Genomic DNA, 19,108 nt, shown 5'->3' with positions numbered 1-19,108 from the left:
CAGCAAACATATTCTAAGCAGAGGTAGTGGTCGAACAACCAATGAGTTAGTAGGCAGTCCTAAATGAATGCCCACAACAAGCCAAAACAGTTGGTGAAGCCCTAGGGGTAAAAGGGAGAAATCTCATCGAATCAGTTTGCTATAAAAGGAAGAGGTAGCCATGGATGAAAAGGGGGGTAGCACCTAAGGGGAGGAACCCATGGTAAAAGAGGAATAGGCACCTAAGGGAGGCACTTAGAGAGAGAGAGGCACCTAGAGAGAGGGACCCAAGAAAAGGAAAGACCAAAAGGGGAACAACCCACGGCAAGAGAGTAGTAAGAAACTAAAAGTAAAATGAACGAAGAGAAAGAAAGAAAGAAAGTGGTAAGAAGAAGAGAGAAAACATGGCAGGAATAGGGGCATGCATCAATAGACCATCTTTTTCCTCCCTCTTAGCAAACCCACACTTTGAAGTCCCCAAAAGTAATAGCTAGTAGCGATTTAGGCATATTCTCCAAAATACACAACTTTGATGGCAAAAGCTTATGACAAGGTTGTTCAAGTTGGGGTTTGGGTTCTTTCTTGGTTTACTTATCTTATGGGAAGATTCGATACTTGATTTTGATTGCAAACAAATTTGATTTCACTTGTTAAAACTTATATCTGCTGTATTTAGTTATTTTGTTGTAGCATGTTTTTATCGCGTTTGCTGCATTAGTTATCCTGCTGTGGTATCTTTACTTGCTGTACTAGTTATTCTATTGTAAAACCTTTTTATTATATTTACCATCTTAGCTATTATACTGGCTAAACCTTTTCTACTGAAACTTTCTCATTTCTTTGTTATTACGTGTTTTACTTTTGACACGAACTAATCATTATCCTGCCATAAGTATATATACATATACATTGTAGGTTATGTTCTGCCATATATTTTATATATGTATATATGAATATGTATAAGTATATATACGCATATGTATGTATATATATTTGAGAATATGCTAACCCATTTAAACTAACATTTGTTTGATGGGTATTTTCTTTGGGTTTTAGATTTGTTTATGTGCAGGAAGTAGAAAAGTATTTCTGTAGTAAAAAAAAAAATGAAGAGTAGTCATTCACGTTGCAGAAAAGTGCAGAAAGCTTTACTGCACAGCAGAAGGTGTTACTGCATAGCAAAAAGCTTTACGGCACAGTAGAAGGTTTTACTGCACAGTAGAAAGTTTTATTGCACAGTAGAAAGTTTTACTGCACGGCAGAAAAGTCAGTCCTGTGGTAGAAATTGGAGAAAAGTTCCTTCTGCGGCAGAAACAGAGGATAAGCTCACTTTGTAGCGTCTTCCCTTGGACTTGGACTCAACATTTGCACACAAATTGGCAGCGGCAAAATGGTATTTTGGAGCCCATTCCGCGGAATGTTAGACCCAACTTCCTTCTTAGAAAAAGCCTAAACTAAGCGTTGTCCAATAACATCAAAACACGTGTCTAAGGTACAAGAAATGTAAAAAGAACCCGGACACACTTCATCAATATATGCGACACTTAACGAACAAGTCAGCAACCCACTAATGAAGATTCCGACACTGACAACATGTCGCCATTAGAGGATGTTTCCGAGGAGGAGTATTTAGCCCCTGGCGCATTGACATTGGTGGCGAGGTGAGCATTGAGCTTGCAAGCAAAGGGAGTTGATGAAATACAGCAGGAGAACATCTTTCACACTAGGTGCTACAGTTTTGTAAATGACTTTCTTTGGAAAGGAAAATATGATTCCTGATCACAACACTACACTTGCTTCAGCAACGTAAATCCTTGAGCTACTTCATCAAAATATTGGTGGGTCGAAAGTTTCTCTGTTCAGGAGGAAATAAGGTTTTTTTAACCTATTTTCCTGTTAGACTGTAGAATTAAGGGTGAGAAATGTTTGTATCCTTGGAGTAACTAGTTTACATCCAAGGTTTGTAGGGCTTTGTTTCTTGGGGATCTGGGAAACAGTGAGTGCTTAGAGTTTCTGGTTGATAGTATTTCCAAATGGACGATCTCTCAAATAGGTGGAACAAGCTATCACTCTCAAAACGTGAAGGAGGTGAGTTTAAATTCCAGGCACAGCACAAGTCGCAGGAGTTCTCGATTGTGGCTAAGTTCTACACGCCTAGAATTCTGAATGTGGAGGCAGTGGCATGTACTTTCAATCCTATCTGGAGATCTAAGAATGGGTTTCAAATTCAAAACCTTGGAGAACATAGATTGCTTTTCATTTTCGATAATAAAGCAGATGTCGATAGGGTTCTCCAAAATGAACCATGGAGCTTTGATAAGCATGTAGTGATACTCCAGTTCTACAATAAAACCCTTCCTTTACGAGATTTGGTCTTTAGAGAATCCCTTTTTTGGGTCCAAGTGCATGATATTCCGATCACTTATATGAACCAAGCTACGGCTGGAGAGCTTTGTTCTGTGATTGGTGAAGTGATTCATATGCCAGGGGGTCCTTTGTTGGGTGGACAGGGATTTATGAGAGTTAGAGTACGAGTGGATGTGACTCAACCCCTCTGTCGTGGAAGAATTGTGACGCTTGAGAATGGAGAACAATCATGGGTGGCGTTTCGGTACGAGCGGCTACCCAACTTATGTTACTGGTGCGGGTGTTTAGATCATGCCGATAAAGACTGCGAAGTCTGGATTCACAGCAACGGTTCTCTCAAAACTAAGGATAAGAGGTATGATTCTAGTATTAGAGCCCTTCCTTTTTATTCCTCCAGCAAAAACGTTGTCTGTGTGCCTGGATATTTTGAATCACAGAAACAGAGACTGAAGGAGAAGGCTGCACATACGAAGAAAGTCAATCGAAGCGGAAAGGGTGACAATTCGTTTCGGCCGACGATGCAGACAGAAAAGGAAGGTGCTGATATCTCGGCTGGCATTAATGAGGATTTGAATTCAAATAAGGCGGATTCTTCGCCTTGTTTTCAGAGTCAGAATGGGGCACGTACAGTTGACATGCAAAATCCCATAAATTCGGAGAGGATTTTCGGGGATTTAGAAACGCATGAGAATCCTCAAAAGTTTCGGTCGAGCTGTGCTGGCGATGAGACACAAATGGACCCAACTAGCTCATCTCGTGGGACTGGATTAAAAAGCCCAAAACATGATACTCCTTTAGTGAAACCGGGCCCGGTGAGGGAGACTTCAGTTAAATGGGCTAGAGCTACTCAATCTAGTGTTCAATCTGATGAGCTTGTTCATCCAACAAATCTGGGAAAACGCCATGCAGAGGCTTTTGTCCACGAACAGCTAGAAGCAAAACGTCGGCCAAGAAATTCTCAGCATGGTGATTCAAGTACAAGTCCAACGGTGGAGGCTGTTCAACAGCCCCGTCGAGAGCTATGAGTTGGTTATGCTGGAACGTGTGGGGGCTTGGGAACCAACGCACCATTCATGAGCTTGCATTGTTAATGCGGGCACAAGATCCTGCTGTCCTGTTCTTGGTCGAGACTTGGGCAGACGAAGATAGGCTGAGGAAGTTATGTGATGATTTACATTTTGATGAGAAGTGGGTTGTTCCAAGAGTTACGAGGGCTGGCGGACTGGCCTTGCTTTGGAAGAACACGGTGCAAATTACTGTAGATTCATCTTCCCTCAACTATATTGACGTCATCGTCAACAAAGGGAAGGATGACTCTTGGAGATTTACTGGTATGTATGGGATGCCAGAAACTAGGAGGAAGCATGAGACTTGGGATTTATTGCGAACTCTTGATCGGAAATTCAGCTTGCCATGGTTAGTGGCCGGTGACTTCAACGAAATCTTATTATCGCATGAGAAGCTTGGAGGGGCGTTGAGAAGTGAATCAGCTATGAGAGATTTTAGAGAAGTTGTGGATGATTGTGGACTTCTGGATTTGGGGTATGTGGGTAAAAAATATACTTGGCGGGGCAAACGTGGCGACGGTATGGTTTTGGAAAGGCTTGACCGAGCTCTAGCTACACGAGCTTGGCTTGCGATGAATCCAGCCACACAGGTGCAATGTATTAGATCTAATGTCTCTGATCACTATCCCATAGTTGTCAAGCCTGAAGGTATTGTGGGCAGACAATGCAAATTGTTTAGATTTGAACACATGTGGCTAACAGAGAGTGGTTGTGGTGATACTGTTAGGGAGGCTTGGATGACTCACATGCCATACTCGTCCTCTCAGATAGTGCTGGAGAAAATCAAGCTTTGTGAGGAAAAGCTAGTGGAGTGGAGCAAACGCTCCTTTGGTAGTGTGAAGAAACAGATTGAGGAGAAGTCTAAACTCCTAGAAAGGGCAGAATTTGCGGCGGCACAAGGGGCGGACTTTGAAGCAGTGCGAATTCTTAGAGTTGAAATGAATGAGTTGCTTGAAAAAGAAAGCTTGATGTGGCAGCAACGAGCACGAGCTTTGCATCTCAAATCTGGTGATAGCAATACCCGATTCTTCCACAATAAAGCTTCTCAGAGATTTCGACGTAATAGAATTGTGGGCCTGCTTGATGAATCCAACTCTTGGTGCACGGATAGATCACAGGTTGAAGATATAGTTTATGGCTTTTATTCTAGCTTATTTACATCCTCTAGACCAGCTGGTGCTCAAGCTGTGTTGGAGGTCATCCAGCCTTTAGTCACTGAAGATATGAATAATAGCTTGACTAAGGAATTCACAAGACATGAGGTCGACATTGCACTGAAAGAGTTGGCCCCGCTCAAGGCTCCGGGTCCTGATGGTATGCCCCCTCTTTTCTTTCAATCTTTTTGGCATTTGATTGGAGATGATGTTTCCAAAGCGGTTTTGGATTGTTTGAATTCATGTCATATTCCTAAGGAGTTTAATTTCACTTATGTTACTCTTATTCCCAAAGTGAAGAACCCTGAAAAAATATCTGAATTTCGACCCATAAGTCTCTGTAATGTTATTTACAAGTTGATTTCGAAGGTGTTGGCAAATCGTTTAAAACCTTTATTACCACTTATTGTTTCCGAGAACCAGAGTGCTTTCCAGGCTGGCAGGGTAATTACTGACAATATTCTTATGGCTTTCAAAACCTTACATTACATGAAAAATCATCAGAGTGGTAATACAAGTTTTATGGCTCTTAAACTTGACATGAGCAAGGCTTATGATCGAGTTGAATGGTCCTTTATGAAGGGTTTATTGGAAAAGATGGGTTTTCACAGAAAATAGGTTGATCTTATGATGGAATGTATCACTACTGTCACTTATTCCATTCTGATTAATGGGGAGCCATCTCACATCATCCACCCTAGCAGAGGACTCAGACAAGGAGATCCTTTATCTCAATATCTCTTCCTTCTTTGTACTGAGGGTTTGCATGGCTTACTAGCTAAGGCAGCTGCCTCTGGCGAGATTAGAGGTGTATCTATTTACAGAAGTGGACCCCGATTAACCCATTTATTTTTTGCAGATGATAGCTTGCTTTTCTACAGAGCTTTGGTCCAGGAATGTATGCACATCCAGGACCTTCTTTCTACTTATGAAGATGCATCCGGACAAAAGCTGAATAGAGATAAAACCACTCTTTTCTTCAGTAAAAACACGGATAGAGGGATTCATGATTCCATCATAGACCTGCTTGGTGTTCCTAAAGTAAAGCGGTATGAAAAATATTTAGGCTTGCCATCTTTTTTGGGAAGGAACAAAAAAATAAGCTTGGCTTTCATCAAAGATCGGATTTGGAAAAAGTTTCAAGGGTGGAAGGAGAAAATTCTATCCCAAGCTAGGAGGGAAGTTCTTTTGAAGGCGGTAGTGCAAGCCATTCCCACATATTCTATGAGCTGCTTTAAGCTTCTTATTACACTTTGCCATGAGATCGAGGCAATGATTCGGAAGTTTTGGTGGGGTCAACGAGGCACTAGAAGGCATATGCATTGGGTTAAATGGAGTAAAATGTGTAGGCCTAAATCGCTTGGAGGTATGGGTTTTTGGAAATTACAAAAGTTTAATGATGCAATGCTTGGCAAGCAAATTTGGCGTTTATTACAAAACCAAGATTCTCTATTCTACAAGTTTTTCAAAACTAAATTTTTCCCACATGGGACCATTTTTGATGCTAAGGAAAATAGAGGATCCTTTGCTTGGAGAAGCATCTTGAAGGGAAGAGAAATCATCAGGAGAGGTTTGAAATGGAGAATCGGGAATGGTTCTAAAGTTCGCATTTACGGTGATGCTTGGCTACCTGGGTCTTGGCAAGGCATGATTTTATCCCCTGTAATAGACGGTCAAGCTGATGCAAGGGTTTATAGCTTAATAAATCATGATAGTTTGTGCTGGAAGGAGGATGAGATTGATAGGTGTTTTGTACTTGAGGAAGCTGCACTCATTAAGGCCATTCCACTTAGTCTTTTCAATAGAGAAGACGTTCCATACTGGCCCCATACCCGGGACGGGGTCTTCTCGGTCAGGTCTGGGTACCGACTCTGCTGAAACAGAGGCAGCTAGTAGCATAGGTGCAGAGGACGCTACGACGGTGTGGAAGGCTATTTGGCGTCTCCAGGTTCCAAACCGAGTCAAGAACCTTCTATGGCGTGCCGGGAATAATTCCTTGCCAACTCGGGCCAACCTTGTTAAAAGAAAGGTTCTCGACGATGCGCTATGTCCGGAATGCAAGCTTAACGCAGAGGATACTCTGCATGCGGTCTGGTCTTGTCCGAAATTGATTGACACATGGAAAGTCCATTTCAATCAACTTCAGGCAAACATAACTCACTGCGCATCCTTTCTCGAAGTGATTGATAGAGCTTCACTTGGGAAAACTTCTTTCGAGCTTTTCGCAATGATAGTCTCTGCAATTTGGATGAGGTGCAATAAGGTCCGGCTGGATGAAACGGCAATTCCATTGGGTCAGATTCCGACCTCGACTTTCGATGCTCTCAAGGAATTTTAGCAGCTGCGTCCTACACATGCCAAGATACCACGGACAGCTCGTGCAGTACATTGGAGACCACCACCTGAAACCTGTGTCAAGGCGAATTTTCGACAGAGTGGTTTTCTCACAAGCTGGACTAGCTGGCATCGGCATTATAATCCGGAATGAACAAGGATTAGTTATGGCTGCTCTCTCAGAACAAATTCCACTACCTGCTTCGGTGGAGATGGTGGAAGTGCTAGCGGCTCGCCGAGCTTTGGTTTTTGCTAAGGAACTCGGTTTTGACAGAGTGATTGTGGAAGGAGACTCTACAAACACTATTACCTCTATTAATGGAGGGCACATGGACCTTTCGGCTATGGGACATGTCCTGTTAGATATCAAAAGCTTAATTTCTTGTTTTTCTTTTATTTCAATTCAGCATATTAATAGAGAAGGAAATTGTGTGGCTCACAAGCTTGCTAGACAAGCTGCCAGTGTTCCTTTTTTGGTTTGGATGGAGTCTGTTCCACCAGACGTTTTTGAGGTGTATCAACTCGATTTATTACAAATGCAATAATAAGATCTCTACCCCAGAGGGGATTTTTCTCCAAAAAAAAAAAAAAATCTAAGTAACCCCAAACATTATGGGTGTACTTTGCAATTTACCCCTCCCTTTTTTTTTTAAATGAAGTCTCCATTTGTACACAATTTTTTTAATAAAAATATAGTGGGTAACTTTTTATTTTATCTAATAAGGGCACAATAATAAATTTAAACTCTATTTTCTATCTTGTCATTTTTCTTCTCAACCAAACAAATGTGTGTTTCATCTCTCCTTTTTTTTTCATTCTCCCAATCGAATACATTTGAGAAAAATCTTCTTTTTTTTTTTTTTCTTTTTTCTTTTTTATATCTTTCTACTTTTTTTATCACTTCCCTATTTTTCTATTCTCTCAAATTTTTTTTTTTCATTTCTCAAGCCAAATGGAAGATTGAACTGATCCCAGAAGCCAATAATGAAAGAAAACAGCCAAAAAAAAAGTGACATGCTCCGTCAAGGACGAGAATCTTGGAAATTGAAATCCTAGCCTGTAACGCCATTTTCCCTGGGGATTCATCTCGGAGGGATTTAGCATTTATGATTATGATTTATGAGGCCTTGGAAGGTTTTTCATCTGTTTTTGTTTTTTTGGTCTGAATAACAATTTTACTGATGTTGATGCAGTGATGCCAAAGCATATTTCCTTTTTTGATGGAAGATGCCAAAGCATATTGGCCATTGACCAACCTACCCAAAACAAATTAAAAAACAAAAGTCTTTGTATGGTAGCCCGCAGGATTATTTTTTAGGGTTTTAATAGGAAATATAAATTATACAAAATTTAAAATAAAAGAAACCTTGAATATATCAACATCATAAGCACAATGAAAAAAAAAAAAAAAAAAACTAAAATACATAAAATTTTACAATTACTTTCTACGATATTTCATATTTTAAAATCATTGTATAATATCTTTATTATCAATTATATGAGTTACATCTCTTTCAATGTACATACTACATAACCAAGCAAACATCCATCCATAAATCTCCCATTTGATTGATTTAATTCAAATTTATTAAGATCTAAATGGATTTTTTGTAAGGTTTAAGATTAACAAATCTCTAATTTTGTTGTTAGGCTTAGTAATTTTTTTTTCTAGATTTTAGATTAAATTGGTTTGTTATTGAGCTTTTTTTGTGTACTGTTTAAAAAGATCAAGATATTGTTAAAAATATCATATTCAAACTTATTTCAATTGAATTTTAAAAAGAAAATTAGGGCTAGAGTGTTCAGTTTTTTATTTATTTTAGGGGGTAAAAAAAGAAGAAGAGTAAAACATATTATATATATATATATATATTGGGCCAATTTAGTGGGTTCATTGGCTCAGAGTGGATAGCAAACAAAGGCAAACCCGAAATTATCTCAGGATGAATACACTATCTATAACAAGTTTTGTTAGAAAAATTTGTTAGAGCATTTACATCCATTCGTGCATAAATTTTTGTTTATTTTAGTATAAAAACCTATTTTTTCTATTTTACATTCTTATTTTTAACATCTCACATCAACTTATCTATTTTATACTACATTTTATTAAATCAATTATTCTTGATTTTTTAAATTGTTTATTTTTCTTCACACACAACAACTATCATTTACTCTCTTCCTTCATACCCTAGATACATAAAAAAATAATAAACAACTAAATACAAAATGAATAGTGAAAATTTAAACGGTTACTGTAACAAACTTGTAAATTTATACAATTATACACAGATTGATGTGAGTATTTTTTAAGCAAAATTGTGTAAATTGGATACAATTTTCTGTTATACATATACTAATGTGAAAGTTCTAAAGGTTAATTTTTTTTTTCCTTTATTTATGTTACTTTTATGAATCTATAAATACTAAATAGAATAATGATCTACACGAAAATCAAATAGGGAAAAGTAGAGAGGATTAAAAATATAAAACTGAACAGTCCAACGGAATGACACACGTTTGTGGATTAAAACTCATGTCTTTCCAATGCATAGAGTGATTTTGAATGAATAAAGTGTACTAGAACATATTATATTATATACTGTACAACATATATTATATGGGCATTCCTGACATTTGATAAAAGGAGTTTGATACTTGTACTACACAAAGAAAGAGGTGTCTTGAATTTGAAGTCTTCCTTTCAACCCACAAAAACCCAAATCCACAACAGAGTCTCAATCTCAAATATGAAAAAGCCAATGGCACCCACTTCCATTCTGTACATCCTCATAGGCATAGCCTCTCTCTTCATTCCCAGTCCCACACAATCCCAATCCCATCTCCAACCTAATACCGACGAAGCCTTCACCTCCATAGTCATATCCCAACGAGGCCTTGATTTTGTCAAAGACTTGCTCATAGAAAAGGCTGTTTCTTCAATAGTCCCACTCCAACTGCCCAAGATTGAGAAATCTATAAAGATCCCGTTTGTGGGTAGCGTTCAAATGGTCCTCTCAGATACTACAATATACCAAATCAATGTTTCCGAGTCGTATGCGAAGCTTGGTGATGCAGGGGTTTCGATTATTGTGTCAGGGGCTACTTGTAATTTGAGTATGAATTGGTATTATTCTTATAGTACGTGGCTTGTGCCGGTTGAGATTTCGGATAGTGGGACTGCTTCTGTTCAGGTATTGCTCAAGTTTTAGAGTTTTGAGGAATTGGGATTTGTTCGTTGGGTGAGTTTGAATGGGAAATTGGTGGCTTTACAGTGCTTTGTATCATTGTTGGAATTAATTGTAGCTAAATTTGATGCAAATATTGAGATTTGCATCTGGGTTTCATTTGTTAGGTGCGTTTGAATGTTAATTAGGCATGTATCATATGCATGGATTCACTTTGCATAATATAATTTATATATATATATATATATAAGATTGATTGTATTTTTATATTTTGTTAAATCTTTAAAAAAAATTGTAATGATATTATTAGGTATAAAAAGAAAATTGTCCATTTTTTTAATTATTGTGAAACACTTTTTTTTTTTTGGTTCATTTATTTTAGACTCTATAGTTTTTGTACTTAATAATTTAATGGGATAAATATTTATAATGTGTTCCCACATTTGATTCTAAAATTAAGAAATAAAACTCTTTAAAAATAAATAATTTAGGACGCATGGTGCAAAATTGGAACTCTAATTTGAAATTGTAATTTGAGTTTCCTCAGCTTCACCTATTATTATTATTATTATTATTATATATTTATATATATATATATATATATATATATAGATATTGGCATTGTTGGTCTCTTAAACTTAGAAAATTCAGAATTGTTTGGGAGACTATATTCAATTAGGGCATGATTTCTATCAGTAGGTTGTGCTTCTCATTTGGCATACGGTAGTTGTTTAGCTGGTTTTTTCTTGTTTATTAGTTGGCTTGGATTTATCAGATCTTTTTTTCCTGATTCATGCAAATCTTTTAGAACATGACATATGGTTTAATTCATTAAATGTTCTTGGAAGGAAACTTAGTTTCTTTATTTTGTGTTATATAGTTGGAATTATAGGGAACTTTCAAATTGGTTATCATTGCGACAATAATGCCACTTACCAGCATTAGGTAGTTACCCTTTTTATTGTGTGGCAATTACCTGGAATCTGAGGATGAATTGTTGTTCCTAGAGTAATTGGCTGGTTCTCATTGAGTTTACTCTAGACATAGGACATGCCCTTTATGTCTATGAATTTGAAAGTTTCCCCTTGAATTTTGGGTTATAAAAATTATCTGAGTTTTCCCTGCAGTAATGATGTCCTTCGTGGCACCCCATGTCTGTGGTTTGAACCCCACCTCCCCTTTCCCTACTATCTACCTATAATAAAAAAAAAGTTGTCTTATGAATTTGAAAGATATTGACATCGATGTACTTTCTTTCTTTTTCTCTGAATTCGGTTATCTTAGGGAGTTTATCTTTGGGTTCATGTTTGACAGTCAACCTACCACAACCCTCCTTAATCTAGGACTGGTTTGTGAAATTATAACAAAAAAAAAAAGTGCTTCATAGGACTCTTAGCCTGTTTGGTTTGTCTTTTGTATTTATTTGCTCATTTCTCATGTGCCCATTAACAAAGGGAATTTGATGGGTGCTGCTCCTGGGTAAGGTTGAAGGCTTGGAAGTGGGGCTTACTTTAGGCTTGGGCAACCAGGAAGGGACTCTGAAGCTTTCCCTTTTGGACTGTGGTTGTTATGTTAAAGATATTTCAATTAAATTGGATGGAGGAGCGTCCTGGCTCTATCAAGGGTATGTAATTTTTTCTTGTAACTCAATTTGTTTATTAGGCATTGGTGTATCATATTTATCCTAGTTGTTTTGAATTTCGTTTAATTATCAGGGAAAAAAAAGATGGGAATTTTGCTCATAGTGTACTAGAATCTGGCAGTTTTTCTTTCCAATGATCTAGTATTAATGTTTAAATTCCTTTTTTGTGTGTGCATATTCTAGCACTTCCTCTCATTAAAGTGATAAGTGTGTGTGCACTCGCACATACCCTTCAAATAGTATTTATGGTTCAGCTTTTGGCCTTTCTGATGAGTGACAAGAAAGCTAAATATGAAAGACAAACTGTCATTTAAGATTTAACTACTACTGCTTAAGTACAAAATCTCTTTTTTTCCTTCCGACTTTCAGGGCCATGATTTGGGTAGCATCATTTCATCGCCTAATCTTGATTTAATAGATTTTTGAACCCTAGTTTGTAATTCTTTAGGAGTGGTTCAAATGCATGCATTGTACATTTGATATCTCTCCCCTTTTGAAAAAAATTATTATTTATCAATGGCAAGTGCCTTCCATCAAAGTGACAGATCAGGTTCAAGTCCGGGAAGCAGCCTCTCCCAAAAATTGGGGGTGAGGCTGCCTACTATGACCTCTCCCAAACCCTACAAAAGTGGGAGTTTTGTGCATTGGGTATGGCCTTCTTATTATTTTTGTAATCATTGGTCTTCATTCATGATTAAATCTTTTTTTTGGGTGGCTGAATCATAATGGTTAAATCATCTAAACTACCATACCTCCCAGCCTTCCCCTGGTGTTACTGCCTGCTATACATTAGTACTATGTATTCTTATTTGGTCTCTCCATTGAATCTCTTCTTTTGCAAACTTTACTATACAATGATTCCTAAAATACAAAAAACTATACAATGAGGTTTGTCCCTGAAATCAGTACTCTATAATTTGGAAAGCTGATGAGCTAACTTGATAGTTCCAGATGTCAAAACTGTCAGTCAGGTTTGATGTTGAAAATACTGCTTCCTCATGCAAACATCTAGAAGGAAGATTAGCATTTTGTTCACAAGCAACGCTCCACTCCCTTTTAATACTACAAAAAGCTATAGTTTGAATACAATTGCCTTCTTACGGCTTTAATGATAATGGAGAACAGATTGCTCTCTCTCTCTCTCTCTCTCTCTCTCTCCCCTTTTTCCCCATTATATTTTTCCTGTGGTTTTAAATATTTTTGTTTTTTTAGATAGCATCTTGGGGCCAACCCCAAGGGATTCCTCCGGGTAATTACCTGGCGTGTATAGGACAGGAGGACTAGTCTTCACATTTTTGGGAGAATAGTCAGATGCTTGAATAGCTCTAGACACCCTTGTTAGCAACAACCAAAAAAAAATCTTTTTGTTTTGTATGGGTAGGTAAAACTAAAGTAACGCTGGGTGCCTTGCTTCTCCATACAAGCAATTTTAGATTGCTTTTTTTTCCCCCCTTTATTTTATTTCTCTGTATGATGTGCATTATTATTGTGGCTGCATTGTGGATGTTATTACTCCTTTAAATTCCAATTGTCCTTTGGCCTCTTGAGCTGGGGTCACTAGTTTGATTCCCCCCTTACCTACCCTTTTTTCCCTCGGAGTGACTCACTCACAAAAAATGAAAGAACTCAGTACATACATTGTGGATGAATTTGCTTTGCATACATTTCAGACAAAAACGAGGGTTGTCTGCTTACTCACCGTTCTTTAACACTTTTTTTCTTGTAATCTGGCAGGATGATTGACGCTTTTGAAGAGCAAATAGGGTCTGCGGTGGAAAGTGCTATTACTAAGAAACTTAAAGAAGGGATTTTGAAGCTTGATACCTTCCTGCAAGCTCTTCCAAAAGAAATCCCAGTAGATGATAATGCTTCTCTAAATGTAACTTTTGTAAATGACCCTTTGTTGAGTAATGCTTCTGTTGGATTTGAGATCAATGGGTTGTTCACAGAAAGAAAAAGAGATCCAGTCCTTGGATACCATCGTGAAAATTCAAAAACATCAGTTTTCTGCCCAGATTCATCTAAAATGGTTGGAATTTCATTAGATGAGGCTGTCTTTAACTCTGCGTCAGCTTTGTACTATAATGTAAGTCTGGAACTTCTGCAAAGATTATATTTCTGCATGATCCATCTTAAAGATTCTTGCTTATATTGTTGAAATGAGTAAGCATGTGCTCTTTTGTAATATCCTTCTTTATTATATCTATTAAACATTAATTGTAACAGCATTATATTGCTATTACTTATAGTTGTTGTTTCTGATGTATATTCTCTTGTTAAATAAACATGTTTTCTCTGTTTAGGCAACATTTATGCAATGGATTGTGGACAAAGTGCCGGATCAGTCTCTTTTGAACACTGCCGGATGGAGATTCATTGTTCCCCAACTGTACAAGAAATATCCCAATGATGATATGACTTTGAATATTTCTTTATCTTCTCCTCCACTTGTAATTATTTCAGAGAAAAATATTGATGCAACCATTAATGTAGACTTGATAATAGATGTTTTGGAAGCAGACGAAGTAGTGCCGGTTGCGTGCATCTCATTGGTAAGCTTTTTGATGGATGAAATAACAATTTTGATCTTTGTCTTCGTTGTTTTTGTATTATGTTCTTTTATTTGCTTCTGTTTTCCTATCTTGTTGCTGATTGATACTCTAATCGTTTCTCAAATCCTTCTCTCGTCTCCATCAATCTGAAATGCTTGAATTTTGCATAATCATTATCAATGGTAATGTGATAAGATCAAGTGGTTGATTTGGTCATGGACATGAGGTTGGGACTGGTTTTTGACATGAAGGGCACAGCTGAGAGGAGTGCTGAGGGACATCTGCATATGTCTCTTTAAATTACGTTATCAACAGTATTAAAATTTTATAATCATCTTAGGCAATATGTTTCTATCTTATGAGATATAAGTAGCAGTTGGTCATTAACATTCAGCATATTCACCTATGGGAAAAATTAAACTGAAGAAGTTGCCCCTTGCTAAGCGTGGACACCATAAACTTAGTTCATTACCATTTTTTCTTTTTTGACAAAACGATAGAACCTTGACGCATTGAAATCAGGCATTAACGAGCACTACACCAAGATGCAATCCTTTCACCTTTGTACATTTGGAAACTGGATTAATCCCAGTTTTTCTCTGTAACTTCTAAGTCCTATGTAAAATTACAACATAGAAAGGAGCACCTGTTGGTTTCTGTCAAACATGATCAGTTGAAGCTATAAGGATTTTCAATTATATGGTTTGCACACTGTTGTGAGATGCATAGTTTATGCATGTTAAATCGCAAGTTACATTTGTAATATATGGGCTTTTTTCTTGTTCATGTGTATCTTTTTGTAGTTCCTTATCCAAATTTGTGCAACTTGAAAAGTGTTTGCCTCCACCCCATTCCCCTCCTCTCTTCTTTTTTTTTTTTTTTTTTTTTTTTTTTTGGGTCTCTTAAACGGTAAATATGAAGAATGTGATGCTCTTTCATTATTTTTTAATATTCATTTTCATGAGTGGAATTGCCCTATTGCTTTCAATTGGTGCAGGTAATTCGGGCCTCAGGTTTAGTTAAAGTTGCAGGGAATAACCTTGCTGGAAGTGTGAAATTAAATGACTTCACAATGTCATTAAAGTGGAGCAATATTGGTAATCTGCGGTTATATCTAGTTCAGGTACTTTTAAACATAGCAATTACTCAAAATAAAATTTTATTTTGCATGTTTATTAATAAAAAGTTTCAATATCGTCCTGTTGCAGCCTGTGATGTGGACAGTTATTCAAACGGTTTTCTTGCCATATGCAAACTCACACCTTGTACAAGGTTTTCCTTTGCCCGTCATTCATGGTTTCACCCTTCACAATGCTAACATTATCTGCTCAGATTCAAGAATTATGGTTTGCAGCGATGTAATATATACAGAAACAAACAATCTTAGTCAGCTTTTGTCCATTTGGGTAGATAAATATAGGCTACTCTTCTGAAATGTCTTGGAAATGTTTATAGGAAGGGGAATCAAGAATCAGTTTCCCCTTCTTGTACTTGTACATGTTTAACATGTATATATGGTCTAGATTGAACCTTTCACCATTTGGATGTGTGCATCGAGATAAAACTCTTTGAACAGAAAATTTGAGTGTACATTGTGATTACAACAGGTATGTTCATATCGTTTTTTTATTTTTTATTTTATTTTTTGAGTCACAAAATTATATGCCATTTGTGCTAATGCTTTTGCATAATTTTACACATATTTTAAGCATGAATATTCCTAAGAGCATAACCTATCATCAAAAAAAATTCCCAAGAGCATGTGCTAAACCTGATTCTAAAATCAGTCCCATACATTCTTTTTAAAATGCCGCATGAATAACTCCCCTAATGATTTCTTTTTCTTGAATATGACCTATTTTCATTGAAGATGCACATTGGTTGAGTGTTGGAAATTGAGTGCCTTGATTATATGCCATTTGTGCTATTTTCACTGAAATGTCAAGGAAATTGCTTCACGGAACTCCAAAGAAGATGACCGGGGCTCATTTGACCACTGTGCCAATTTGACCACTCACCCTCAATGCCCACCCATGCCCATAAGCTGCCGACTTGATCCAGTGTGAGAGGTACCTTAATGGCCTGTTTGGATGTTTAAAAAAGGAGGGAGAGTAGAGTAGAGGGAGGGAGAGTAATTCAATGACCTTGTTTGGAAGTTTTTTAAGGAAGGAGGGGGAGGGGTTTTAACTACCTTTAACCTCTTATTTTTAATTCTTTCACATTGGAGAGATTTGGAGGGAGAGTAGAGTAGATAAATTATTGACCAACAGAATTTTCTAATTTACCCTTTCTAAATTAACAAAATTACAAACTCTCTCACACAACTTCTTCAAGCACCAAACAGCATCAAACATGATCATCCAAAATATAATCCTAATATTTTCCTCTCAATTTTCTCAGCAACCAAACAGATTATAAACCTCAAAAAGGGTACCTTCCATAGAGCCATTTATAAGATTGAGAGTTGGAGACTTGTTAATTATATCACGAGATCGTTTGTGTGAACAAGATGAATTGCCTGGACCCACTAGTTCTGCTCCTACAATAGCTTGTTCTTCTGGCCTTCTATTTGATTCTGTCAAACTAGGAGATTCCATTGCTTTTGATGATGGAAAGATTTGGGGAGTAGTTCAAGGAGCTAGTCTCTCAGAGATTATTGTCTCAATCACTCATGCTGGTCCAAAAGGTACTAAGCTTGGATCTAAAAAATCCATCAACATCCCAAAGAGCAATATATGGTTTGAAGGCCTTACTTCAAAGGATCTTATGGATCTTGATTTTGTTTCTGCTAATGGGTCCGTGCGTGTTTTCTTTTTCCTTTTTGATGTCTTTTGTTGTAATGGTGGCTGAGGAGTATTTTATATAAAAATATTAATAATAATAATAATAATAAATCAAAGAAACACTCAAAATTTAATATTTTGTTGATTTTTTCAGTAAATAAATAAACCAAACATTTTTTTCTTATTTTAATTAGTATCAATTAAGGATGGTTTTTTTTAGTATAATAAAAAAGCAGAAAAAATATTTAATCATAGACCAATGTTGATTATTTAATTCACATTAGAAAAAAAAAATTATCAAAAGAAATATTGCATGTATAGTCATAATTATTTAATCTAACAAATTAACAATAGACTAATGTTGCAAGTCCATTTTCAAATAGGGGTAAATTTGTCTATTTAAACAATTTCTTCTCTTCTCCCTCCTAATTTTTAAAACATCCAAACAAGAGGAAGGGCTAATTACTCCATTTTCCCTTATTAATTTTAAAAACATCCAAACAAGGTGGAGGATAACTATTCTCCTCTACTCTCCTTCCCTCTACTCTCCTCTATTCTCCTCCCTCTATAAACTTCCAAACAGGTCATAAGAGTTAAAGAGAGTGTGAGATAGATACATAGTACAGAGAGATGCAAGAGCTGTGAATATATATATATATATATATATATATATATATAGGGGGAGAGAGAGAGAGACAGTACAAAAGCAGAAGATTTTTTTTTTTTTTTTTGAAGAGACAGGAGTGACATTAAAAGTTGTTTTAATATTATACAAACACTACTATCGTACTCTTGAATTAGAGCATTTACATGCAGTTTTTTAGAGAGAGAGAGAGAGAGAGAGAGAGAGAGAGAACAAAGAGATTTGTGATGAGTTTTCTTCCTCAGGAGAGAGAGAGAGAGAGAGAGAGAGAGAGAGAGAGAGAGAGAGAGAGAGAGAGTATAGAGTGATGTAGAAGATGAGTTTTTTTTTTTTTTTTTGATACAAGAAGAGAGATTAATATAATGGAGAAAGGTGTATTAATCTTATACAAAAGCTATCATACTTTTGTATTAGAGAATTCACATTTGATACTTCAATGCCTAAAAAAACCAACATAAAGAACACTTCAAACAATATTATTCTAAAAAAGTCTCTACATCCAGCTTTTTGTTACTACTCAAATTTTACAAAAAAATGCTACAATTCTCTCTCAAATTTGAAGGAGCTAGCTATTTGTGTAAAAATTATATTAACGTCTAAGAGAATCTTCATAAAGTTATGCAAAATTCTTTCATTTTGCATCATGAAAAGTCTTTTTTTTTTTTAACTTTTACATAACCACTAACAATAAACCCTACATTTGATTCTTCATTTTACAACAGGGAAAAGTCAAAGGACATTGGTTTATGAAATATTTTTAGAAATTTTTGGGAAAAAAAAATTATATATATTTTTTATATTTCCCATGAAAATATCAAAACTTATTTAAAATGGTTCATTAATAAATACCCTATAGACATTCGTTATCTGGACCTTTTACAATATACCGCACTAAATAATCAAAAGTGAGAGATAAGGGAGAATGGAAGGAGAGAAGAAGGGATTATAACTTACCAAATAAAAAAAAAAAAGTTTTATACAATGCTATTTCCATAAGCACTAAAGCAAATTGTAAAATTTTTATAAAATGCATAACCAGGTGAAGGAGTTTTTGTTCAGCATTATCTATCAAAAAAACCATTTTTATGGGTTTTTTTTCAATGAACATTTTTATGGGTTTCAACTACTTTTACTTCTTTTATAAATTAAAAAAAAAAAAAATTACTTTAGAATGCTATAAAGTATAAACATTTACACTTGCAGTCTTTATTTATTTATTTTGGGAACATACTACTCTCACTAAAGAATAGTATTTAACTAAAAAAAATCTTAATATTTTGTAAAGAAAAAATTAACAAATGATGGTATTTACTAAAGATTAGGTTCAGTTTCATCGTCTAGTATTATTATCTATATTCTATACTACTATTTAAGGAGTTTTCCCTATTTGTTTCTCAAA

The 19,108-nt window shown here is 36.1% G+C and overlaps 1 protein-coding gene across 1 annotated transcript; it reads left to right on the top strand.

Moving 5' to 3' along the window:
- The first annotated feature begins 9,564 nt into the window (after window positions 1–9,564).
- Window positions 9,565–15,919, top strand: LOC126695240 (putative BPI/LBP family protein At1g04970). The gene is made up of 6 exons (XM_050391914.1): window positions 9,565–10,095; window positions 11,574–11,713; window positions 13,466–13,817; window positions 14,035–14,283; window positions 15,281–15,406; window positions 15,492–15,919. The coding sequence occupies exons 1-6, from the start codon at window positions 9,652–9,654 to the stop codon at window positions 15,714–15,716; spliced, it is 1,536 nt and encodes a 511-aa protein (XP_050247871.1). The 5' UTR covers window positions 9,565–9,651; the 3' UTR covers window positions 15,717–15,919.
- The last annotated feature ends 3,189 nt before the right edge of the window (window positions 15,920–19,108 follow it).

Source organism: Quercus robur, chromosome 8 (genome assembly GCF_932294415.1).
Source record: "Quercus robur chromosome 8, dhQueRobu3.1, whole genome shotgun sequence".
Taxonomy (NCBI): domain Eukaryota; kingdom Viridiplantae; phylum Streptophyta; class Magnoliopsida; order Fagales; family Fagaceae; genus Quercus; species Quercus robur.
Note: the sequence above shows the minus strand (reverse complement) of the source record. Positions and strands in the feature narration are given on the sequence as shown.